A 26,056-nucleotide genomic window follows, 5' to 3' on the forward strand; every position below is an offset into this window, starting at 1 on the left:
AAAGAAATTAATACATGGGTACAGATTAAAACTAAAAAGAAAATACTACAAATTAAAAAAAAAAAAGGTTGCAAATTAAAAGTGGGTACAAACTAAAAATATAAATATATGATACAAAGTTTAGCCATAAAACATAAATATACCATATGTAATATTCACATGAGCACAAATACAAATAAAATTTTAAAAAATATGGGCACAAAAAGAAATTAATATATAGGTACAAATTAAAAAATGGGTACAAACTAAAAATAAAAATATATGATAACAAAAATGTAGCCATAAGTATAAATATACTAATTGTAACATTTTTAACACTAAAGGAATATATTTAAAAATAAAAATATTTTATCATTGAAATAAGTAATGATGTTATTAATACCCAAGGGCCTTGATAAAAAATTAAAAATGAACAAGATTTAAATCAATGGAGTAGCAAAATGAGGGATGAGAACCTAATTTCTCATTTTCAAAAAGAATTTAATTGCTTTTCGAATAAAAAATTAATTTCATCAAAAGCGTTTTTAGTAATTTTAAAAGTACTTCAAACAAGCTAATAATTTGATAATTAAGAAAACAAGCATAACAATTTGCATCTTCAGTTTAATGGACTAGTTCACAACTTGGCTTACGACCAAATTTCGTTGACAGAGTTTAGGTTTTTCAAGATGCAACATATTTCCTAGTTTTGAGGTAATTGGAATCATTTATTTCTAATATCACATCTTAAAGATTATTCATGCAAAAAAATCAATCAAATTAGTTATTGGTATTCATTTGTATCGAACAAATTGACAATTTTGGTAGCTATTAGGATTTTCAAGATGAATCGCTCAGTTGTTTGATAAATATGGATAACCAAACAATTTTCAATTAGATTAAGGGGGGTGTATTCAATTGAGAATTTGAAAGATTTTAATGGATTTGTATGGAATTCAATTGATTTGTAGAGATTCCATATAAAATTTTGATTCAATTCCCTCGAAATCTCATGCGGAGAGGTGATATTTGTGGATGCTTAAAATACACTATGAAATCTCTTAAATTGTCTCTAATTCCTCAACTTTTTCAAATTCTTTAAAATCAATTTCTAATTGAATACACTTATAATGTTATAAATTTCTTTAAAATCTTAATTGAATACACCCAGATTTCTAAAGATTTTAATAAACTATCTTAAAATTCTAATTGAATACACCTTAAATTTCAGAGAATCACTTAAAATCCTAATTGAATACCCCTAGATTCATTAAAAGAATTAAAATCCCTCAAAATCCTAATTGAATACACCTCCTAAATTTTGATCGTTTAGTAATCATATCAACGGTTCTGATTATGACATGCGTGCAATAAGAAATCGAACACAGAATTGGGCTTTTGTTCAGTAGGGCTGGGCCATAACAAAAGCCCAACGATCACTGGGCTTTTCATGCCACAAATCCAAATTCAATTTAACCCGTTACGGGTATGAAGTTAGACCCGGTACCCAAAAACCCTAGTCCTAAAGTTCCGCAAACCCTATTTAGACGCAGCTCCATTTCCGTTGACATCAAATCAAATCAAAAACCCCACCAAAACCCTACACTCCTCCTTCTCACTCTCCTCCTCCTCTGTCGGTGGAGCAAAATGCCGCTCGGCGAAAGGGCCGGAGACAAGAGCGAGTCTCGGTACTGCGGCGTGGAGACGGAGTTCAACGATGACATGCCCCACGTCCTCGCTTTCAATCTCTCGCATGGATCCTTCGATTTCGTCATTGCTCCTCTGGTCCGTACATTTCTCTTTATATTTTTTTCCACCCAATTATTTTTCAAATTTCGTACTTCAATTGATTCTTCTGTTTATGTTGAGGAATGATTGGAAAAGTTGATTGGAATTTGTGTTTTGTAATGCTCGTATGGTAAATGGTGGCCAATTAGCCAGTCACGTAATCGGCTTTTCAGCTGCTCTTTTGATGTGAATGGTCAGTAAGCTCACCGATAGCAATGCCGGGTTGGTGGCTGTTGCTCGTGCGTCTGCTCGACTATGCAGCTTCACTCTACGGCCACTAACTACACTAGTGTCAAATTAGACTTAAAATTATTGGAAATGTCGATAATTCACTTGTCAATTGTTTGCTGGTATGACTTGCATAGTTGTTTATATTGAGGAATGATCGAAATAGTCAATTGAAGCCTTTTTTTTTCGGTAATTCTTGTATGGTGGTTAATTAGCCAGTCACATAATCGGCTTTCAGCTGCTTTTTTGGTGTGAATGGTCAGTAAGCTCACCCATAGCAATTCCACGTTGGTGACTGCTGTTTGTGCAGCTTCTCGACATTAGAGCTTCAGTCTACAGCCACTAACTACATTAGTATCAATTTCCCAATTAAAATGATTGGAAATATTGATTATTTGCTTGTCAATTATTTGTGGGTATGAATTTCTTAGTTAATGTTTCTGTGTTGTCTGACCGACTTGTTTTATTGGCATTTGGGCAATTTCTTTGGAAATGGTGGCTAATTAGCCAGTCACATATAGCCAGAGATGGCTTCTGTTTTGTGTGAATGGTCAGTAAGCTTACCGAAAGTAAGGCTCTGTTGGTGGCCTTTAATGATGAACTGTGCCTCTGGTTTCATCTTTAGGCTATTAACTACATTGTTAAATTTGTGACACCTTCATATTTCTTAACTTTGGTGGCTATAAGGACTTTCCTTTGAGCTACAAAGGTCTTTATCTTATTGCTTGTTTGGTATTGAGTGTGATGTCAAATGCATTACATATTCATGTTGTGTTAATTTTCTGACTTCTGCTCAGCAAATTGTTTGTGCTGCTAAGTGTTTTGTATGTGCATGATCATTCTTTTCCCCTTTCGCTTTCTTTGATCCACAACTTGGACAAGGGGTAGTGATTCTTTTTCAACTTTGTGATGTAGATGGATCCTGCTTATCGACCCAGTTTAATGCAAAAAGACAGTGGTGTATCTGGTGTTCCTCCATTTGCTGGCTCAGACTTGGTTTTGAGTCCTTCCCAATGGAGCAGTCATGTCGTGGGTATGTACTTCTCTAGACTTTTCTTGTGTTACATTGTCTTCTCTAGGTAATTTAATGGAATTTACTCAACTTATGTTTTATGTTTCCTGTACTAAGATCTTGGCTGAAGAATACTAAATGTGATGGGATAAGCTTATGTTCTGTTTACTTTTCAACCACATATTTCCTTGTATCCTATGACTGCTCAAAGTGTGTTTTATTTTTATTTTTATTTATTTATTCAGGAAAAGTTAGCTCATGGATTGACTTAGATTCAGAAGATGAGATCCTCCGGTGCGATTCAGAAACTACTTTGAAGCAAGAGATAGCATGGGCTTCTCATTTGTCCTTGCAGGTTGATAGCATTGAAATTTGTTTATTTATTTTATTGGAACTGCACTGTTGTGAAATATTTGAATTGCTATCTCATAGGCCACATGCGAAGCTGAATAATTTTCTATGTGCTTTGCTAATAATTGATTGTCGAAATTGGTTATTGGGTTTACTTTCTTGCTGGCCTTTAATTGTCATCCTTTGGTTGGTGCAGGCATGCCTTCTTCCAGTTCCAAAGGGTAAATCCTGTGCTAATTATGCTAGATGTGTAAATCAGATTTTACAGGGCCTAAGCAGTATGCAGGTACCATTGTCACCAAATCTGTTTACATATTTCGACCTCTGTGTAATCCACATTTGAAGCTCATTGGTTTTCCATTTGTTATGTTCTATTGTAGTTGTGGTTGCGGATTCCATTGGTCAAGTCAGACAGTGAAACCATGGATGTGAACACTGATACCTCGGTGAGTGATGTCCTTACTGAATAAGTTTTCAAAATAGGTTTATCATTTTGATAATTATTTTTTCCTGCGTTTGGTGGAACCTTGTAGTTTCCGGTGACTGATTTTTCAACTTATGTCATGACTCTTGGCCAATATATATTGCAATATACATGGAATTTCAACCTCTTTTGCATATGGCTCTTGTTGACCCTCCAAAATGACAACTCTTGTGCTAAATCTACTTTAAGCATGACGAGTTGGAATGTATAGTACTCGGTCTTCTTTTGTAGTCTGTGTATTGGCTTTCTTGTTAGATGTCTTATACCAAAGAGGTCAGGTGTGGAGAGTTGCCTCTTTTTTATTGTGCATTGAGTAGGTTAGTCGTAGGGGGCTTAAACTTTCTGCATGAATGTGGCCTTCTTTATGTGAGTAAAATAATGACAAGTTGACATACCAGATGATAAGGCTCATTTTTCTCAACTTTTTTTGCCTTGCAGGATGATTCTTGGGAGATTTGGAATTCATTTCGTCTGCTATGTGAACATCACAGTCAGTTATCAGTTGCTCTTGATGTTTTGTAAGTGTAACAATGACCATTCTCTTATAACTTGGGTAATTTGTGTTTATTCGTTTTTATTGTGCCTGAACTAACTTTCATCTTTTTTTTTATCTGAACAACTTTCATCTTATTTTAATCTGAACAACTGTCATTTTTCCTCAGGAGTTCTCTACCTTCTGTAAACTCTCTTGGACGCTGGTTTGGGGAATCTATTAGAGCAGCCATATTCAGTACTGAGGTATTATATGATAGTCAGTGTATTGGGGAAAGTTGATTACTTGTTGGTTCAATTGTTGCGTAATTTTCTAATAGTGGTCTTGTTCATTGCCAGTGCTTTCTAACAAATGCCCGAGGCTATCCATGTCTGTCAAAGCGCCACCAAAAGCTTGTTCATGGGTTTTTCAATCATTCTATACAGGTATTTATGAAGCTGTTATCAATGGTATTTCTATGTTCCGTTGGAGTTTGTTCTCCATTTCTGTGCATTGCAGCATAAACAACCCATGGTTAAACATTTTTTTTTTATAGTTTACCTTCGTTTCAAATTGTTTCTTTGGCTATTGCTCAGAAGTTACTATATCAAATAAGTTCTGATTTAAATATGATTTTGTAGTTGCAAAAATTCTTCATAGACATCATTAGTTTTAGATCTTATGGTCACCTTCATGCAATATTTGCTAATCTTTGTCATCATGGAAAATTTAATTGCAGATAGTTCTATCAGGAGAACTGGTGCATAGTCTTCCCAAGATAAATTCACATATAGCTGCCAATGATAATGATAATAATGTTGATGGTAAGACCTACCTTCTGTTTTACAAGTGCATTATCTTGAATCATTGAAACTTGTGAGGTAATTGAACTATTTGAGGCAGAAAAGCTAAGCCAATATATGTAACTTTTTCAAGAGCTTCAAATTGTCTTTTAAAGTGCTACTTTTATTTCCTAAATGAGTTTTGTTCGATTTTGAACCTCAGGATTCATATAGATCAGATACAAATACGAAGGGACAATGTAATGGGAAAACATTTATTTATTAATCTTGCTGATACAGAACAAATATCAAGAGGCAAGCTAGAAGATACTTAGACTAAGAAAACACTTTCAGTTAACAAAATGTATTTTCATAAAGGCATTACCCCGACCATATAATTGAAGTTCCTTATTTGCATTTGTTCTATTGTCTTATGTTATTCTTGACATCTAGGTGTCCAGAAACATCCGTTGAGACCGTATTTGGATTATGTTGGCTATCTTTACCAGAGGATGGATCCCCTTCCTGAGCAAGAACGGTTTGAGGTCCCTCTCCCTCTCTCTTTTCTCTCTCTGTGGGTGCGAATTTGGATTTTGGAATTTTTTTTCCCAGCTATTAAATCTTTCTGACCATTTAAGTCTCGTATGGCAGATTGGTTACAGGGATTACTTGCAGTCACCCTTACAGGTACGGTATATTTCCCAAGTGCTCTCTTGTATTATTATCTTTTTGTTAGTACAAGCCTTAATTGCTCTTTTCCTTTTTGTTGAAATAAAAAATCCTACATGTCATTTTTACATGATGTGATTTTCCATCCTCTTGTAATGCCAATCCAAGTTAGGCTAACTCTGCTACTCTAATGCAGCCGCTCATGGATAATCTAGAGGCTCAAACCTATGAGACATTTGAGAAGGACACGATGAAATATATCCAGGTATGCGTGCATTTGCAAATAACTTCATAAATAGTCTTTTCAGATATTTTTACATTGTTATTTTCCAATATGCAATTTGCACGTCAACAGTATAATTAAGTTGAATCATAATCATATTTAAATACATCAACGAAACATTGGACTTTCTTTGTGTATGTTTTACCTTTTTCTTTTTCTTCTTGTTGGAGGGACTGGGTTCTGATGAAAAGGAAGACATAGTAATGCGCATTTCTCTAGTTTTTCTATGGGGTCAAATAATTGCTAGAGGCTGTGGTTTTTATATTGCTTTCAATTGTATTAATTTGTTTTTATCTTTGTTAGTACCAAAGAGCAATTTGTAAAGCTTTACAGGACAGGGTTCCAGATGACAAGGCATCTTCAATAACTACCGTAAGCTGCCCACTTGTCACTTTGCTTTTCTGATTTTCTCATGAATGGTGTTTTATTAAGTTTGATGACAAAAGAACCTGACATTGCATATGTGATATTTGCATTTGTGTCAAGGTATTGATGGTTGTAGGAGCAGGACGTGGACCTCTTGTAAGGGCATCATTGCAGGTGCCTTCTCTTCCTTCTGCATACTTCTTTTTGGACTATGTTGTTTATCTTCAGACTTGATATTACATGTAGCAGATCATATTGATGTGGATCCCATTCCTCTTGTTCATCTGTAGGCAGCTGAAGAAACTGGGCGCAAGCTTAAAGTCTACGCTGTCGAAAAAAATCCAAATGCAGTTGTTACACTTCATGTGAGTTGCAAATTCTCTCTTTATCTTGATTTTTTCTAAAGTTGTAAAATTAATGTTTCTAGGACGTGCAAGCCATCACACTGTACATTAACACACACAAAAAATGTTATTTGTGGGTATTTGTTTGAAGCAGACTTTCCTTGTTTTTTCATGTCCACTTTTTTTGTTTTGACATGTCTGTTTGTTGGAGCAGAGCTTGGTTAAACTGGAGGGGTGGGAAAACATTGTTACCATAATTTCATGTGATATGCGTTACTGGGATGCTCCGGAGAAAGCTGACATTTTGGTATGCAAGTAATCTTATGAATAATCATATTTTTGTTTCTGGGTTTCCTTAATAATATTGCCTTTGATTGTGTAATAGGTTAGTGAATTGTTGGGTTCTTTTGGCGATAACGAGCTGTCTCCTGAGTGCCTTGATGGAGCTCAGAGACTTTTGAAGGATGATGGAATCTCAATACCTTCATCGTATGTATACTTTTCTTTATTTTGTTTTTTTTTTATTATTTTTTTTTTTTTTGTTTTTCCTTATCAATGTTGCTTCCCTGTTATGATCTGTCCAAAGTCAGTATTGACATTGGGATATCTTGTCGTGAATCTTGATAGTGTCCAGATTTCTTGGTGACTAAATGTTCAACATCATCAATACGTCATTTTGAAAGCTATTTTTGGAGTTTTCTCCATTAGTGTGTCTAAAAAGCCTTTGCGTCTCTTTTCAGGTACACAAGTTTTATCCAACCGGTGACTGCTTCAAAGCTTTACAATGATGTATGCCCGTGTCTTTGTGCCCAAAAATGTTCAATTCTATGTGTTTGAGGATTCCTTTGTAAATTATTGCTTTTATTTTTCAGGTTAAGTCGCATAAAGATATTGCACACTTCGAAACTGCTTATGTTGTTAAATTGCACAATATTGCAAGACTTGCTCCTCCTCAACCTGTGAGTTTTCTCACTGGACTGATTTGATAATAATTATATGAACTTGATTGTATAGGGAGTCATTATTCAGCAATCATTTAGTCACGAACACTGGATTTTTTTTTTAGGTGTTCACGTTTGATCATCCAAACAACTCAACTGACAAAAGCAATAACCGGTACACAAAGTTGCAGTTTGGAATAACAAGTGATACTGGCTCAGCCATGATTCACGGTATGTGGTGGCATAGTTTTTGTTAAGGTGAATAATATTCATAGTATTTGTTTAGGTGAATAATATTCTTGAAAGAAAGTCAGTGTGTTGCATTTTGTTAACATGACTAAATTCTACTTTGATTGTACTGTTGATTCATTGGGCCTATTTTTCAGGTCACTAAAATTACTCTTTTCTACACCTTCAGGATTCGCTGGGTATTTTGATTCAACACTATACAAAGAAGTTCATCTTGGCATTGAACCGTCAACATCAACACCAAACATGTTTAGCTGGTATGTAGTCCGTCCTATCCTTTTTCTTGTTTGGTTGCTGCTTGTCATCATTTTGCTTGCTTTTCTTTGCGATTGTTAGTTCTCGAAGAAAATATTCAATTTCCTGCCCTAGTTCTGTTCTTTTTTCATGGTTATGCAAATAACTGGTAAACACATGATGGCTAAACTTATGCAGTAGTTATATGGCTTACGCGATGTTTATCTTTACCCTCAGGTTCCCAATATTTTTCCCACTAAGGACACCAATTACGCTTAGTCCTGGCGCTTCTCTTGAAGTACATTTTTGGCGGTGTTGTAGTCCTACCAAGGTAATATTCTTTCTTGTTTACAAGGAATGCAGAAAAAACGGGGTCACGCACACAAAAAGTAAAAACTAACCTCAGTTAAAAAGACGATCCTGTTTTTTGTCTACAAGGATTTGAGGACATTGTCCGTAGGCATAATATTGAGCAGAAGAATAGGGTGCTTCTGCATCTCTCTTGTTTTATGGTTTTAGATGAACGATAAGCCTCTGAATGAGTTCCAATGGAATGGTGATGCAGGTTTGGTACGAGTGGTGTGTGGCATCACCCTCCAGTTCACCGATTCACAACACCAACGGGCGTTCGTACTGGGTCGGGCTCTAGTAGCCCCGCGATTTTGTTTATTACATGCTAGGCGAACGCTAATATTATTCCGTGCGTAATACGTGTTCAGTGGTTGGTCTGCCCTACAACTTTCGACATCTATGCCAATTGAACTACGTTAGCGGTGTGAACTAGTTTTGGTGCCCCCGCCACAGGGGGAGCAAACATTTCGCCCCAGTTCCTTTGTATTCAGAATATGTACAAGCCAATAGCAATGTATACCAACTGTTAAGATTGGATTTTTGTTGTTTTTCAGTAAGTAGCATCTGACGGGAAATACTGAAAGGGTGGTGCTATTATTCTTTTACTTCTCACAACCGTCTCAATTTTCAATTGTTGGATTAAATTACTTTGAAGAATAATAGATAAAAATTGATATAAGTGTATGAAAAGTAAAAATGCGGTACTGAAGTCACTTGATTAAGAGAAAAAAGGATCTAGCAGTCCTTATAGTTTATTTGGAATAATTAAAAATTGTCTTTTTCAAGAGATGAGTCAAAAAAAAATTTAAGGCAATTTTTTATATACCTACTTTTTATTATTTGTAATAATATAATAAAATATTAAGTAAACCCTATTGAACAGGCAAAGCAAAGATGGTCTTTACCAATTTAAAAATCCGAATGTTACACGTGGTAAGTGCACTTTTTGCACAGATTTTTCTACATACATCAATCGGTTCACTGGTCAGTGGTCGTTGTAATACTAGCGGAGGAAGCGATATTTTTGTCATTCACTTTTATTATGACCCATAGTATATCGGTTTGTATTTGAAAATACAATAAAATCTCACACTTCTTTATCAGAGCTGCCACCTGAGATCTAGCTGGGATCTCAGGCGACTCAGTTTTAAGTCCTGAAAATACTGTCGATATCTCTCCACAAAAGCTTGAAGAAAATGGTACACAGGTTCAAGGTCAGATACTGACTAGAAAAACGTGACGGTCATGCTATGATCGGAACCGGTGACAGATGTCCCGACGCACCGTGAATCGAGAATCCATGGCCTCTGTGACTGGCATAGAGGGCCAGGCATGGGCACGTTGCACATAAAGCTGTGAAATATTGCTAACAAGAGCTAAAATCCTTCTGTAACTGCAAATTATTCAAACACTGAATTTTACAAGGGAATTGTTATTAGCACTTCAAAAATCTCATTCTACATTCCTCATAAGCGTATTTTTCTTTATAATTATAGAAAGTTTGAAGTGCTAATAACAATTCTCTTTTACAAGACGGCATTGTTCTCACCATGCAATTAAGTCTTAGAATACGGATTCTTTCAAATCATACAGGTTCTTAAGCTGGAATTCGGAGTTTTGACACTGGCTTGACTCAAGCACAACGAATTTAAAGATTCCTGCAATCCAGAAAAGAAACCATGTAAGAAAATCACCCAACACAACTCGCCAAGATAAATGAACAAAGAAACACTTTGCAATGAAAACCATTTTACTCGGTCGTCAGAAGATTATAAGGTGGTCAGGGGAAACCCAGTCGACGAAGCAATGCAATACAAAGAATACCCTAAACTTATATGCGGTTAAAGAATTGTGTGACATTTAGAAAGCCATGGTTGTGGCTATTTTGGAGTGTAGCTGATAAGTCAGTAATGTGGCTGACCTGTATTGGCAAAATTCACCAGACCAATGTACAGGGTGGGTCGGAAACTGTGTTCAGGTAAGGAACTTCAAAGTATGAAGATATCGCCAAGTGATGTTATTTTAAATAGGAGTATTATACAGTTATTTGTTTGGGCAACCTGCTCACTAAACTGCAACTAATCATGGATTTGCAAGTTTAATTTCAAAGTTCACATCAAACCCTAACTGGCTTAAAAATTATAACAGTCATTGGTAAACACATACCAGAAAACAACAAAATTCAAATGTGAAATATGATTTCCAGTTCCACTGAGACTTATAATTATCTAACTTTCTCAGCAACAAAACAACTTGCTCCCTCTTAAAGAGGGAACAATATTCGTTGTTAAAAAACAAAACTAGGAGATTGCAAGAGATGGAAGCACTAGGCAAAAGAAACACAATGTAGGTTGTGAAACAAAGTGATGCTGGGAAAGGTTGACCACATCCACTAAAGAACCAGAGAGCAAACAGACGTTGACATTTGATTTAGAACCAGAGCAAGAAGTGGCAAGGAAGAAAGGAAGATAGAACAGGGAATTTGCTTCAATGAAGGAAACAAGACTATCTGACAATAAAGAGCAAAAATGCTTTTATTAATGTACATAAAGAAGATAGATACCGAATTATACAAAATTTGGGATCTGTTCTCGCCAGAAAATCATATTATCTTAGAATAAAAATTACCGCTTTCAAGTACTACAAGTTTCAATACAAATGTTAATTTGAAACGAAGAGCTTTCCCTAATTGCTATACCTCAAAAAATGACATATAATGTAAGACTCCTGCAATCCATGTTGAAAAACCCGTACACTAGACCTTGTTCTTTAATGTAACCAACGACAATAGACTAAACTAGCAAATATTAGAAAACTTAGAAACACACAAGAATTATACTGGTTTGGCAGAACTTATGCCTACGTCCAGTTGTGATTTCTCTAGGCAGAGAAATCACCGCTCCTTTGATTAATAATAGAGATTACATAACTTTTGCAAACCCTAGAACTAATCTCAAAACTCTTGGCTGTCTGGCTGTTTTCTTTCTCTCTTAAAAATCAGCCTTGCCGCACCCTATTTATAGACATAGGGTTGGCTTACATGTCCCAAGGCTGATTGAATTCCTATTTCTAAGTGGAGTAGGAAATTACACTATCCAAATCCAAATAGACTTCTAGAAATCCAAACCTAAATTGAATAAGGAAATTGAAATTCTTTCCTAATCCCTCTAGGACAAGAATCAGTATACCTCTAGGTTTCCTAAAACAATCCTAAACCAACTAGGACATATTTGACGACCCAAAATCCTAACAATCCAAACCGGAACCAGATGCCATCAAATACACAAATCACCAAGATTGAAAATTGAAAATCTTCCCCAACAAATTCAACCAAGTTGAATGAACAAGAACACTTTCCAACGAAACCCATTTCCTCAAAACTTAGTTCACAGAAAACTATACAGAGATCTGAGACAAGCGAGTCAACAAATAATGTCACTACTCCTGCAATCCATACCAGAACCAGGACAGAAACTATCGAACACAAAAACCACCAAGACTGAAAAAGGAAACAAATCACACACAGACACACAAAGACAGGACCAAAGAACAAAACCAGAAAACCTTAAACTTCCTAAGCACAGACCAGAAAAACAAAATTAAAGAACAAAACCAGAAAACAACAACAAAATCCAAATATGCTCAGTTATGCGATAAAACTCATAATCACTACACAAAAAGTCCTAATTTTGCTAAGCAAAGTGCAATCAAAACACAGAATCAAAGTAGAAAACCAAAACACGAAACCGAAACACAGAACCAAAGCACAAAATCAAAACTTGTTAAGCACAGATTATTAGAAAACGAAAGAGAGATGTACCGATACACAAATGTTGCTTAACTTCCTCCAACACAGAAGAAGAACCTAACAACCAAACACATACAATTTAGTTCATGAATCGATATTATCGCATAGATAGTTAAGTAGAAGCTCTCAGAAAGTTAAATTAATTTTTACCTCAAGCGACGGAGATTGGGGATCACTACTGGGTCATCCCTCAGTTCCTCGCCCACTAGCCGGAATATCACCTTCCCGTTCTCAGCAAAATAGTTAGCCCGCAAGATCATTCTCGCCGTTTCACCGCCGGAAAGCACGGCGGTGACATGAATGCTCCGATGAATACGAGAACTTAAGCTTCTGTTTATGAACTTGCTGCCCTTGATCTCTCTGCTCTCCCCAGGTCCGAGCCTAACAATCAGCCTGCCCCGCCTTTCATCGCCCTCCACCTCCGTTATCTCAAGAACCACACCCGGACTCGTCGCGTTCACGAGCTCCACCGATCGACTGAGAAAGCCACCCATTGAAAAGTCGATTTTCCCCACCCAAACCACCAGAAGCCACCGCCAAAAGGATTTTCATATCGCAGGCACTCACTTTATAGGATTACTCCCCACGCGTTTTTTAGCTGGGCACGTCTCTACCCGCAGCTAAGAATCTCACTGAATATCGCATATGCGGAAGAAGAACGCAATTATTCCCATTACTAAAAGAATCAACCCACAAAACCTTAAACTAGAAGAAAAAAATTAGATCAAGATAGCCTAGCGAGTACTGAACAATAAGTCATTCATCCTAGTATTTTATTGTATATTGTGAGATTATAAATGATTTTAATTTTTTTATTTAAAATTAAACATAATAGTACCTGATAAAAACAAACCGCACAATATACGTTTAAAAATACGAGAATCTCTAAGATCCTCATCATTTGTATCCCGATGGATCCTTCCTCATCAACTTTTCTTAATATTTATAACAAAATGTAGGTATATAAAAAATTGCCTAAAAAATATCTTTGACTCATCTCTTAAAAAGACCTTTTTTTATCATTCCCAATAAACTATAAAGAATATAACGACTGCTAGATCCTCTTTTCATCTTCTAATCAAGTGACTTCAGTACCACATTTTTACTTTTCATATATTTAGATCAATTTTTGTCTATTAAATTTTAATTTATTTGATCTAAATTAAGTCAGATATGAAGTAAAAGAATAACATCACCCTTTCAGTATTTCCCATCACATGCTACTTTAAACGAAATGTGTTGAAAATCTTTTCTTTATAGTAATGGAGCACGGCACAAGGGTCGTCGTTTTCAACAAAATGCCCAACAGCTAAGACCGGTCTCCTTGGTGGTGGTGCTTTCGTGTCCCTTGACGCATCGCTCTTTCGGTTGGTTGCCCTGATGTTCGCCGACAATGCCCGAGAGGACTATTTTGAGGAGACTGAAAAGGATGTCAAGGGTGTGAATATGGACAGGTTTCTGCAATCGATTTCGATGGACATGCCAATAGTAAAGGAGGTGCTTCAAGTGTGCTAACGTCGAAAGGAGCCGCTGGGAAGTCTGTTACATACGGACTCTTCCGTTCATATCTATATTCATAAGCTCGCGTGTCGTTGTCGAGCAACTTTTTGTAAGTGAAAAAGCATGCAGATACGATTCGGATTGTTCGGTACATTCTCCTTGTGGTTGTGGATTTGGTAAAATGAAGCATGATCAACTTTTTAATTCGACGTCTTTAAAATTTTCATCCAATTTTCTTTCCACCAGTTAGTAGTTGCTTTTTGGTGAATGAATTTTAATGGCTAGATACTTTATTAGCATATGACTCGTTTGTAATTGTTTTTAAAATGATTATATTTAAAACGTCGGTAAGCAATATTGATGAAAATAGTTTTGAAACCAAATATTTTCTTTCAAGAAGCATATATCTGGTGTTTTTAAAAAAAATATTTAAATTCTTTTCTAATAAAAAATCAATTTCGTCAAAAACACTTTCAGTTATTTTAAAAGCACTTCCAAACGAGCTAATAATTTGGTAATTAAGAAAACAAGCATAACTGTTTTCATCTTCATTTTAATGGACTAGTTCACAACTTGGCTTACTACCAAATTTCGTTTCACCCAATTATTTTTCACCCAATTATTTTTCTGTTTATGTTGAGGAATGATTGGAAAAGTTGATTGGAATTTGTGTTTTGTAATGCTCGTATGGTAAATGGTGGCCAAGTAGCCAGTCGCGTAATCGGCTTTTCAGCTGCTCTTTTGACGTGAATGGTCAATTAGCCTATCCTTTTTCTTGTTTGGTTGCTGCTTGTCATCATTGTGCTTGCTTTTCTTTGCGATTGTTAGTTCTCGAAGAAAACACATGATGGCTAAAACTTATGCGGTAGTTATATGGCATACGTGCTGTTTATATTTACGCTTAGTCCTGGCGCTTCTCTTGAAGTACATTTTTGGCGGTGTTGTAGTCCTACCAAGGTAATATTCTTTCTTGTTTACAAGGAATGCAGAAAAAATGGGGTCACGCACACAAAAAGTAAAAACTAACCTCAGTTAAAAGACGATCCTGTTTTTTGTCTACAAGGATTTGAGGCCATTGTCCGCAGGCATAATATTGAGCAGAAGAATAGGGTGCTTCTGCATCTCTCTTGTTTTATGGTTTTAGATGAACAATAAGCCTCTGAATGAGTTCCAATGGAATGGTGATGCAGGTTTGGTACGAGTGGTGTGTGGCATCACCCTCCAGTTCACCGATTCGCAACACCAACGGGCGTTCATACTGGGTTGGGCTCTAGTAGCCCCGCGGTTTTGTTTATTACATACTAGGCGAACGCTAATATTATTCCATGCGTAATACGTGTTCAGTGGTTGGTCTGTGTTATACACCAAATCTCAGATCTCCAACTCAACCTGCAAGCAGCACAACAATGGCGAAAGCTATGGGAAGAGATAGAGAAAGAGAAGAGATATTTTTTCTTGAATATATTCGTATCCTCATTTCTCCCACAATGAGTTACATATATTGTTTTTCCAACACTACTGCCACATATATTGTTTTTCCAACACTACTGCCAGCTGGCCTCACTAATCAAAAATACTTATTTGATAACTAAGCTTGTGATTAAGATAATCACAGCTATAACATTGCCCCTTCCTTCAATTAAACCTTGTCCTCAAGGTTGCAGCTAGAACTTGCAGCTAAAACTTGAAGTCTGGAAATCTTGCAGTGAACTCATCATAATCCTCCCAGGTTGATTCTTCAACATCCTTGTCCTTCCAGTGAATAAGCAATTGCACCCCAGCAGCATTGTTCTTCTTATACACCCTCCTCTGTAGCACAGCCAAAGGCTCTTGAACTTGTAACCCATCCTCAGTGACCAATGGTAACAATGGCACTGGATTAACATCAGGACCAATATGCTTCTTCAAGCAACTAACATGGAAAACTGGATGTATCTTGGAAGTCTCAGGGAGTTTTAACTTGTAGGCTACCTCTCCAATTTTTTCCAACACTTCAAAAGGACCATAGAACTTAGGGTGCAGCTTGTGATAGACATGAGTTGCGAGTGACTGCAACTGGTAGGGAATGAGCTTCAAATAAACCAAGTCTCCCACCTCAAAAGTTCTCTCACTTCTGTGTTTATCTGCTTGCACCTTCATCCTATTTTGTGCAATGACCAAATTAGTTTTAAGCACTTTCAACATTCTGTCTCTAGCAATCAAGCCTTGTTCTACACTCTCCAGTTTAGCCGAACCAAGTTCATAAGATGCAATGTTTGGAGGAGGGAAACCATATACAATCTCAAATGGAGTGAACTTGGAGGCAGTGTGAAAGGAGGTGTTATAGCTCCATTCAGCCCAAGGAAGCCATTGGAGCCACTTCTTGGGTTGAAAACTAGTAAAGCACCTCAAATAGGTTTCTAGGCACCTATTGACAACTTCTGTTTGGCCATCACTTTGGGGGTGGTACCCGGAGCTCATGCACAATTTCGACCCTTGCAGTTTAAAAAACTCCTTCCAAAAGGCACTGAGGAAGATAGTATCACAGTCACTTACAATGATCCGAGGCATGCCATGTAGCTTAAAGATATTTTCTACAAACTCTTGGGCTACCATGCTAGCAGTGTAAGGATGTCCCAAAGCTATAAAGTGTGCATACTTTGATAACCTATCCACTACTACCAAGATCACAGATTTCCCCTTGCAAGAGGGTAGGCCACAGATGAAATCCATGCTTATGTCTGTCCATGTTTGCTGAGGTATTGGAAGGGGCTGTAATAATCCAGGTGGTGAGATAGTTTCATACTTGTTTTGTTGACAAGTTCTGCACTCGGCTACCCAAGCTTTGAGATCCTTCTTCATTCCTACCCAATAAAAACCCATTTTTATCCTTTGATAAGTCTTCAGCACTCCCTCATGGCCTGCCATAGGACTGGAGTGATGCTCCTCAAATAATTTCTTTCTCCACACAGAATCCACCCCAAGGACAATTCTTCCTTTGTACTTCAAGAATCCATTGTCAATATGATACTTAGAGGCAGCTACACTCTGTCCAGTACCGTGAGGTTGTACTTCAACCTCTTGCTTCTTCACTTTAACCCAAGGATCCAGTTCTAGTTCCCTCCTAAGTTCATCTAGCCACCCAAAATAGGGGTATGTGATAGTTAACACCTCTCCCTTATCCTCCAAAGGTAGCTCCGGGAGGCAATTTGATTCAGGTGCTCTAGAGAGAGCATCTACCACAATATTCTCTTTACCATGTCGATATTGCACCTCATAATCAAACCCTAACAGCTTGGATACCCATTTTTGTTGAAATGGTGTATTTGCTCTTTGACTCAAGAAATATTTCAAGCTGTTGTGGTCAGTTATGATGATGAAATGGCGCCCTTGGAGATAATGCTGCCATTTTTTAATTGCATATACAATTGCAATAAGTTCCCTCTCATAAGTGGACAAGGCCTGATTTCTGGGACCAAGTGTTTGACTTGTAAAAGCTATAGGTCTGCCCCTTTGTTGCAAAACTGCTCCAATGCCTAAACCAGAAACATCACACTCAATAACAAATGGTTATGCAAAGTTGGGTAGGGATAGGAGTTGAGGTGAAGTCATGGCTTGTTTCAGTTGTTGGAAAGCTTCCTCGGTGGCTTGTGTCCAAAGGAACCCTTCATTACTCGTGAGTTTGTACAAAGGTTGGCAGATTTTGCCATAACCAGGCACAAACTTCCTGTAATAACCGGTTAAACCCAGGAATCCCCTCAACTCTTTCACATTCTTAGGGGTTGGCCACTCTACAATAGCTTTAATTTTGGTAGGGTCTACAGAAACCCCCTCGCTGGACACTATGTGACCCAAATACTCCACTTGTTGCTGCCCAAATGAACATTTTTGTTTCTTGAGGAACAATTGATGCTTGTGTAATAACTCCATTGTTTGTTGCAGGTGAACTAGATGTTGTTCCCATGAAGAACTGTAGATTAATATATCATCAAAGAATACCAAGATAAACTTTCTCAAATAAGGCTTGAATATGTCATTCATGAGGCTTTGAAATGTTGCAGGGGCATTAGTAAGCCTAAAAGGCATTACTAGAAACTCATAGTGTCCCTTATGAGTTCTAAACGCTGTTTTCTCAATATCCTCCTTATGCATCCTAATTTGATGGTACCCAGACCTGAGATCAAGCTTAGAAAAGTACTTTGCCCCATATAATTCATCCAGGAGATCATCAATCAATGGAATAGGATACTTATCCTTGATTGTGATGCTGTTCAATTCTCTATAATTCATGCATAATCTCCATGTTCCTTCATTTTTCTTCACCAACAACACTGGAAAGGAGAACGGGCTGTGACTAGGCCTTATAAACCCTGACTTAAGAAGCTCTTGGACTGCCTTCTCAATCTCATCTTTCTGTGCAGGTCCATAATGGTAGGGTCGAATACTAGGGGGTTTTGAACCAGGGATAAGTGGAATTTTGTGATCATGCGTCCTGTGCGGAGGTAACTGAGTAGGTATTTGAAACAATGTCTCAAATTGCTGCAACACTGCCTGTAACTCCTCCACTTGTTGAGCACCAAGAATTTCAGTACCCTTTGCATTAGACTCCAAAGAATACAATAGTACCCCCAAATTGGACTGAGAAAGCTCTTTGTCAATTTGTTGAAGTGACATTTCTTGCACTGCAAGCTGTGGTGATGTACTGTGAGACAATTTGAACTTGTGCTTGCCCACTTAGAACTCCATTGTAAGCAACTGAAAGTCCCAAAGCACAGGACTCACAGTGGACAGCCACTGCACTCCTAATACCAAGTCACACCCTCCCAATGGAAGTGCAAATAAGTCCGTGTGACAATGATAGCCTCCTACTTCCAAGGGTATGCGCCTACAACACCTTTGGCTTTTGATTTTTACCCCATCGGCAATCCTAACCTCAAATGGCTTAGTTGCTTGCAAAGACCACCCCACTGTCTTAAGAAACCTAGAATCAATAAAATTGTGCGTACTACCCGAGTCTAGGAGTATTCTCACAAAATGGTTGTTAACAGTGCCTAAAACCTTCATAGTTTGGAAAGGATGTGTGTGATGCACCCCATAAAATGCACATTCACTCAGTGTCATTCCCTGTAATTCAGCCAGCACTCCCTCTTCTAACTCTTCACAGAGATCACCTTCCTCACTCACATCTAACAGAAGTAGTTGTTTTTTGCCACATTTATGGCCTGCCACCCACTTTTCAGGGCAAAACCAACATTCCCCTTTATCTTTCTTGCGCTGAACCTCTTCGGGAGTAAGCTTACGATATGGTAACATAGTGGTTTTAGTTTTACGAGGCAGTATGGGTAGGGGAGTGATTTTAGCCGAAGGAAGGGTTCTAGGATTGAGAGCTCTTAGGGCAGAAAGCTTAGAGTCAACCTGAATAGCTATCGATATGGCATCATGGACTGTAGCAGGCCGCAACAACTTAACATCATAGATTAATTCCCTTTTTAAACCACCGAGAAAACAACTCTTGAGAAGCACAGGTCCAACATCATGAGCACGATTAGCAAGCCTACGAAATTCAGATACATAGTCTTTGAGAGTACCTGTTTGGCGCAGTTTGAAAAGTGCCTCAGTACAATCCTTAAATTCAGAGGGCCCAAACTCCTTACAAAGCTCACTGGTAAATTCCGCCCAAGTAGGAGTGGTATGAATGCAATTGCGCCATTGGAACCATTGCATCGCTTCATTCTCCAAATAGAAGAAGGCGGTAAGAACCTTCTGATGAGCGGGAGTGTTGTAACAAGCAAAATAGTGCTTGGCCTTATAAATCCAAGTGAGCAGATCATCTCCATCGAAGAAGCGTGGAAAATCCACTCGTTGAGACCATGGAAGTCGTGGGGCACCACCTCCTGGGTCAAGTTGATCACGACGAGGCGGGCGAGGGGTCTCCAGAGCAGAGTCGGCAACTATCGGTGTTGGATTTGACGAGCCAGCTCCCCCCACAAAGGACTGCTCACTCCGAAATTGCTCAAAGGAGAAGGCGAGCTTGGCCTCGAACTGAGTGGAGAGAGTAGCCGTGAGGTCCTGATTTGCAGCGGCAATGGAGGAGCGAATGAAGTTGGGAAGATCCGCCAACGTTTCCTCGACAGTAGAGAGACGAGCGTCCATGGTTGCTAATCGAGTCGTCGGCGCGTGACAGGGCATACAAGAGGGAATCGAGGACCGAGATGGATGATACCAATTGTTATACACCAAATCTCAGATCTCCAACTCAACCTGCAAGCAGCACAACAATGGCGAAAACTATGGGAAGAGATAGAGAAAGAGAAGAGATATTTTTTCTTGAATATATTCGTATCCTCATTTCTCCCACAATGAGTTACATATATTGTTTTTCCAACACTACTGTCAGCTGGCCTCACTAATCAAAAATACTTATTTGATAACTAAGCTTGTGATTAAGATAATCACAGCTATAACAGTCTGCCTTACAACTCTCGACATCTATGCCAATTGAACTACATTAGCGGTGTGAACTAGTTTTGGTGCCCCTGCCACGGGGGAGCAAACATTTCGCCCTAGTTAGTTTGTATTCAGAATATGTATAAGCCAATAGCAATGTATACCAACTGTTAAGATTGGATTTTCGTTGTTTTTCAAAAAGTAGCATCAAACGGGGAATACTAAAAGGGTGGTGCTATTCTTTTACTTCTTATACCCGTCTCAATTTTCGACCGTTGGATCAAATAAATTAAAGATTAATAAACAAAAATTGATATAAGCGTACGAGGCTAGCAGTCTTTATAGTCTTCAGGGCGTGTTTGATTGGCTTCTCTAAGTTTCACCGGACTGGCTAGGGTACTTAGACTGTATTTGGAACAAGCAAGGATTGTGTTTAATGAGACTAAGACGGACTCGCTAGGATTAAACGCTTCACTAAGGGGCTTTAGCGAGACCCCCCGAAAAGGAGAGGTTTGCTAATCCTGTCTCTTACACTTGCTTTGCTTCATCTCAAGCTCGTCCAAGACTCTAGTATGCTTTGCATCGTCCTCGTTGTTGTTTGACGATCGACGATGGACCTGCATCGTCGTCAAAAAGCAAATCCCCAAAAGACGAGATATTTGAAAGAACGCTGCCAGATGAGCATTGCTGCAAGTGCAACGACAACCAGAAGTGTCCCAAATCCCCACTTCAACGACGGCGCTGCAAGCACAAACCACCACTTCAACGAGGTCAGACCCAAAATCGAATAGATCTAGGCCAACCAAGCTCGCCCATTCGGGATTCCACGCCCACTGAACAAAAACCTGAAAAACGAAGCTCTATTCTTTGTTTTGTAGAAATTTTTTTTGGCAATTAATCGAAAAAAAGAGGGAAGGGAAAGAGTGCGTGGGATGGAGAGAACGAGGGAGATAAAAGGGAGAAAAAGATGGACTGATGGAGAGAACGAGGGAGAGGGAGAGTTTTTTTAGAATTAAAAAGGTAGAATTAATTAATATAATATTATTAGATATGAATTAAAAAAATATAATATTGTAGTTTGGTATTATCCTTCTTTTTAGTCTGACACTGCACCAAACGCTTTATTAAGTTAGTTCAGTTTAGTGTAGTCTAAGTCAGTCTAACTTAATCTCTGAAGCTAGTTCAGTCCGAGATAGTCCGGTACAACAAACACATCATTATAGTTTATTGGGAATGATTAAAAATGATCTTTTCAAGAGATGAGTCAAAGATTTTTTTTAAGGCAATTTTTTATATACCTACTTTTTATTATTTTTAATAATATAATAAAATATTAAGTAAAGTGAGTGGAGTGAACCCTATTTAACCGGCAAAGATGGTCTTCACCAATTTAAAAATCCAAATGTTACACATGGTAAAGTATTATTAAACAAGTGCACTTTTTGAAGAGATTTTTCTACGTATATCAGTCGGTACACTAGTCGACATAGAACTAGTGGAGGAAGCGGTATTTTTTCATTCTCTACATTAATACTAGCATATGAGCACACAGACAGTGTGTAAGAAATTTTTTTATTTTTGTTTTTGAAATAGAAGGAGAGAGGAAGAGAGTGATAGAGAATGTGGGAGTGGGAAGTTTTTTTATTTTTTATGTTTTATTTTTAATTAGAAATATGTTATGATTACATGTAAGTGAGGTTTTGAAAAAAAAAGTAAAATTTGATTGTGTGAAATTACATTTTTGCCTCATATTTCTTATTTATGTTATATTTTAATTAAAGGTTTAAACTGATAATTTCGTAGAATTTTGATTAATAATGAGTGTTTTATTAGTAGAGATTATGACGCGTGGTGTGTCGGTTCGTATTTTATAAATACAATAAAATCTCTCCACTTCTTCACCAGAACTGCCACCTGAGAGATTAAGACGACTCGGTTTTAAGTCCTGAAAATACTGTTGATATCTCCCCACAAAACCTTGAAGAAATTGGTACACAGATTCAAGGTCAGATACTGACTAGAAAAACAGTGACAGTCATGGTGCGATCGGAACCGGTGACAGTTCTAACTAGATGTCTCGGCGCACCGTGAATTGAGAATCCATGGCCTCTGTGACCGGCATAGAGGGCCAGGCATGGGCACGTTGCACATAAAGCTTTGAAATATTGCTAAGAGCTAAAATCGTTTTGTAACTGCACATTATTAAAACACTGAATTTTACAAGACGGCACTGTTTTCACCATGCAATTAAGTCTTACAATACAGATCCCTTCAAACAATACAGGTTTCTTTACAAATTACAACTCAAGATTAAGCTGGTATTCCAGTGTTTTGACATTGAGTCATATTCCTGAGTTTTGACACTGGCTTGACTCAAGCACAACGAATTTAACAACTCCTGCAATCCAGAAAAGACACCCTGTAAGAAAATCACCCAACACAACTCACCAAGTTAAATGAACAAAAAAACACTTTGCAACGAAACCCATTTTACTCGGTCGTCAGAAGATTATAAGGTGGTCAGGGGAAACCCAGTTGACGAAGCAATGCAATACAAAGAATACCCTAAACTTATATGCGGTTAAAGACTTGTGTGACATTTAGAAAGCCATGGTTGTGGCTATTTTGGAGTAGCTGATAAGTCAGTAATGTGGGTGACCTGTATTGGCAAAATTCACCAGACCAATGTATAGGGTGGGTCGGAAACTGTGTTTGGGTAAGGACCTTCAAAGTATGAAGATATCGCCAAGTGATGTTATTTTAAATAGGAGTATTATACAGCTATTTGTTTGGGCAACCTGCTCACTAAACTGCAACTAATCATGGATTTGCAAGTTTAATTTCAAAGTTCACATCAAACCCTAACTGGCTTAAAAATTATAACAGTCATTGGTAAACACATACCAGAAAACAACAAAATTCAAATGTGAAATATGATTTCCAGTTCCACTGAGACTTATAATTATCTAACTTTCTCAGCAACAAAACAACTTGCTCCCTCTTAAAGAGGGACCAATATTCGTTGTTAAAAAACAAAACTAGAAGATCGCAACAGATGGAAGCACTAGGCAAGCAAAAGAAACACAATGTAGGTTGTGAAACAAAGTGATGCTGGGAAAGGTTGACCGCATCCACTAAAGAACCAGAGAGCAAAGAGACGTTGACATTCGATTTAGAACCAGAGCAAGAAGTGGCAAGGAAGAAAGGAAGATAGAACAGGGAATTTGCTTCAATGAAGGAAACAAGACTATAACTCCGCCTATGTCTTACATGGCCGGTCCCAAGCCCGGATAAAGGAGGAGGGGGAGGGCGTCAGGTAGTCGACAGCCGGCACTCCATGATCACGTCGAATCCTTATGAAAAGGAAACAAGACTATCTGACAATAAAGAGCAAAAATGCTTTTATGAATGTACATAAAGAAGATAGATACCGAATTATACAAAATTCGGGATCTGTTCTCGCCAGAAAATCATATTATCTTAGAATATAAATTACCGCTTTCAAGTACTACAAGTTTCAATATAAATGTTAATTCGAAACGAAGAGCTTTCCCTAATTGCTATACCTCAAAAAATGACAAATAATGTAAGACTCCTGCAATCCAAACCGGAACCAAATGCCATCAAATACACAAATCACCAAGATTGAAAAATGAAAATCTTCCCCAACAAATTCAACCAAGTTGAATGAACAAAACACTTTCCAACGAAACCCATTTCCTCAAAACTTAGTTCACAGAAAACTATACAGAGATCAGAGACGAGCGAGTCAACAAAGTGATACAACTCATGATCACTACACACAAAAAAGCCATAAATTTGCAAAGCAAAAGACCATACAAAGACAACATCAAAGAACAAATCTAGGAAATAACAAAATCCAAAACATTTTCAGTTCCACTCAATCTTATATTACTCCAACTTTAAAATAGATGTCTCAGCAACCAAAAATATTGTCCCCTCTTACAGATGAGACAAAAACTCAGGAGATGGTAACAGATAGAAGAACCAGAAGCGATAAGGAAGCAGAACGTAGGTTGTGAAATGACGTGTGCTAGGAAATTGAAAGGTTGGAGAGATCTGTTGAAGAAGCAGAGAGCAAAGTAGCATCCAATGAAGAACTAGAGAGAGACAGAAGAGAAAACAACGAAAGGAAGACAGAATCAGGACATACAGAACTATGCAAATATTTGGGTGTGGGAACTGTTCTCACCAGAAAAAATATATTATCTTTGAATGCAAAGTACCACTTTCAAATAACGTTCAATATAACTCAATATATAAAAGCAGAAGTTATTAATTCAAAAAGAAGAGCTTTCCCAAGTTGCTATACCTCAAAAAAGCACAAATAATGTCACTACTCCTGCAATCCATACCAGAACCAGGACAGAAACTATCGAACACACAAACCACCAAGACTGAAAAAGGAAACAAATCACACACAGACACACAAAGACAGGACCAAAGAACAAAACCAGAAAACCTTAAACTTCCTAAGCACAGACCAGAAAAACAAAATTAAAGAACAAAACCAGAAAACAACAACAAAATCCAAATATGCTCAGTTATGCGATAAAACTCATAATCACTACACAAAAAGTCCTAATTTTGCTAAGCAAAGTGCAATCAAAACACAGAATCAAAGTAGAAAACCAAAACACGAAACCGAAACACAGAACCAAAGCACAAAATCAAAACTTGTTAAGCACAGATTATTAGAAAACGAAAGAGAGATGTACCGATACACAAATGTTGCTTAACTTCCTCCAACACAGAAGAAGAACCTAACAACCAAACACATACAATTTAGTTCATGAATCGATATTATCGCATAGATAGTTAAGTAGAAGCTCTCAGAAAGTTAAATTAATTTTTACCTCAAGCGACGGAGATTGGGGATCACTACCGGGTCATCCCTCAGTTCCTCGCCCACTAGCCGGAATATCACCTTCCCGTTCTCAGCAAAATAGTTAGCCCGAAAGATCATTCTCGCCGTTTCACCGCCGGAAAGCACGGCGGTGACATGAATGCTCCGATGAATACGAGAACTTAAGCTTCTGTTTATGAACTTGCTGCCCTTGATCTCTCTGCTCTCCCCAGGTCCGAGCCTAACAATCAGCCTGCCCCGCCTTTCATCGCCCTCCACCTCCGTTATCTCAAGAACCACACCCGGACTCGTCGCGTTCACGAGCTCCACCGATCGACTGAGAAAGCCACCCATTGAAAAGTCGATTTTCCCCACCCAAACCACCGGAAGCCCACGCCAAAAGGATCTCCATGTCGCACGCTCACTTTTATAGGGTTTCCTCCCCACGCGTTTCCATTTTTTTTTTTTTTTGGCGGGGGACGTTGGTGGCTGCAATGTTTTGGCTTCTAAGTAAAATTCGCAGATCCCACGAAGAACAAACTTATTCCCTTTCCCACGAAGAACAAACTTATTCCCTTTCGCAGAGAATCTGAAACTAGTATCGTTTGTCCGAAATACCCCTCACTTTGTTGATAATTACAAATGGGAAAAACGGTTCTTTCTTATATATGAGAATTAATCTGGTCGTGATGGAACCCTTTTAATCAATGTTTCCATTCATTTATTTAATCTGAAACCTAAAAATAAAATAAAAAGTATGTAAAGCGTTAAATTAATTTCACATATGCGTGAAATTAATTTCTTTTAACAACATATTGATACAATACCGATAGCAGAAAGGAATTGTTAATAGTCCTGTGATTTTGTTCATTCCATATTAGGCGAAAGCTAATGTTGTTCTATGCGTAATAGGAGTTAAGCG

General features: G+C 37.8%; 3 protein-coding genes across 7 annotated transcripts; 1 reads left to right on the forward strand and 2 right to left on the reverse strand.

Annotated features, from left to right (window-relative positions):
• The first annotated feature begins 1,503 nt into the window (after positions 1-1,503).
• LOC103428827 (protein arginine N-methyltransferase 1.5) lies at positions 1,504-9,148 on the forward strand. 3 transcript variants are annotated; one of them, XM_029107016.2, is made up of 23 exons: positions 1,504-1,764; positions 2,911-3,028; positions 3,253-3,362; positions 3,555-3,644; positions 3,739-3,804; positions 4,281-4,360; positions 4,505-4,580; positions 4,674-4,760; positions 5,054-5,138; positions 5,550-5,641; positions 5,748-5,783; positions 5,962-6,030; positions 6,352-6,420; positions 6,535-6,588; positions 6,705-6,779; positions 6,973-7,065; positions 7,144-7,247; positions 7,499-7,547; positions 7,631-7,717; positions 7,825-7,930; positions 8,118-8,205; positions 8,420-8,513; positions 8,748-9,148. In XM_029107016.2, the coding sequence occupies exons 1-23, from the start codon at positions 1,627-1,629 to the stop codon at positions 8,829-8,831; spliced, it is 1,950 nt and encodes a 649-aa protein (XP_028962849.1). In that variant the 5' UTR covers positions 1,504-1,626; the 3' UTR covers positions 8,832-9,148. The 3 variants fall into 3 exon arrangements, 1 of the variants encoding a protein (XP_028962849.1); XR_011583703.1 differs by having other exon boundaries at positions 1,531-1,764; positions 8,086-8,205; XR_003775377.2 differs by lacking the exon at positions 8,118-8,205 and having other exon boundaries at positions 1,540-1,764.
• A 762-nt stretch (positions 9,149-9,910) lies between these two features.
• LOC103428829 (uncharacterized) lies at positions 9,911-13,032 on the reverse strand. Of its 2 annotated transcripts, XM_008366945.4 has the most exons (3): positions 12,492-13,032; positions 12,354-12,398; positions 9,911-10,191 (listed from the first exon to the last, which is right to left on the reverse strand). In XM_008366945.4, the coding sequence occupies exons 1-2, from the start codon at positions 12,833-12,835 to the stop codon at positions 12,371-12,373; spliced, it is 372 nt and encodes a 123-aa protein (XP_008365167.2). In that variant the 5' UTR covers positions 12,836-13,032; the 3' UTR covers positions 9,911-10,191; positions 12,354-12,370. The 2 variants fall into 2 exon arrangements, with proteins under 2 accessions (XP_008365167.2, XP_070682973.1); XM_070826872.1 differs by lacking the exon at positions 12,354-12,398.
• Positions 13,033-22,448: 9,416 nt separating this feature from the next.
• Positions 22,449-25,637, reverse strand: LOC103421227 (uncharacterized). Of its 2 annotated transcripts, XM_029107018.2 has the most exons (3): positions 25,145-25,637; positions 25,007-25,051; positions 22,449-22,665 (listed from the first exon to the last, which is right to left on the reverse strand). In XM_029107018.2, the coding sequence occupies exons 1-2, from the start codon at positions 25,486-25,488 to the stop codon at positions 25,024-25,026; spliced, it is 372 nt and encodes a 123-aa protein (XP_028962851.2). In that variant the 5' UTR covers positions 25,489-25,637; the 3' UTR covers positions 22,449-22,665; positions 25,007-25,023. The 2 variants fall into 2 exon arrangements, with proteins under 2 accessions (XP_028962851.2, XP_070682974.1); XM_070826873.1 differs by lacking the exon at positions 25,007-25,051 and having other exon boundaries at positions 25,145-25,627.
• Positions 25,638-26,056: the final 419 nt, after the last annotated feature.

The sequence above is a fragment of the Malus domestica genome, chromosome 08, assembly GCF_042453785.1.
Source record: "Malus domestica chromosome 08, GDT2T_hap1".
Taxonomy (NCBI): domain Eukaryota; kingdom Viridiplantae; phylum Streptophyta; class Magnoliopsida; order Rosales; family Rosaceae; genus Malus; species Malus domestica.

Coding starts and splice junctions, on each gene's coding strand:
- LOC103428827 (XM_029107016.2), top strand. CDS start 1,627: ATGCCGCTCGGCGAAAGGGCCGGAGACAAGAGCGAGTCTCGGTACTGC. Junction 3,805..4,280: donor ATGTGAACACTGATACCTCG/GTGAGTGATGTC, acceptor TTTGCCTTGCAG/GATGATTCTTGGGAGATTTG. Junction 5,642..5,747: donor CTGAGCAAGAACGGTTTGAG/GTCCCTCTCCCT, acceptor CTCGTATGGCAG/ATTGGTTACAGGGATTACTT.
- LOC103428829 (XM_008366945.4), bottom strand. CDS start 12,835: ATGGGTGGCTTTCTCAGTCGATCGGTGGAGCTCGTGAACGCGACGAGT. Junction 12,399..12,491: donor CCCAATCTCCGTCGCTTGAG/GTAAAAATTAAT, acceptor TTTGGTTGTTAG/GTTCTTCTTCTGTGTTGGAG.
- LOC103421227 (XM_029107018.2), bottom strand. CDS start 25,488: ATGGGTGGCTTTCTCAGTCGATCGGTGGAGCTCGTGAACGCGACGAGT. Junction 25,052..25,144: donor CCCAATCTCCGTCGCTTGAG/GTAAAAATTAAT, acceptor TTTGGTTGTTAG/GTTCTTCTTCTGTGTTGGAG.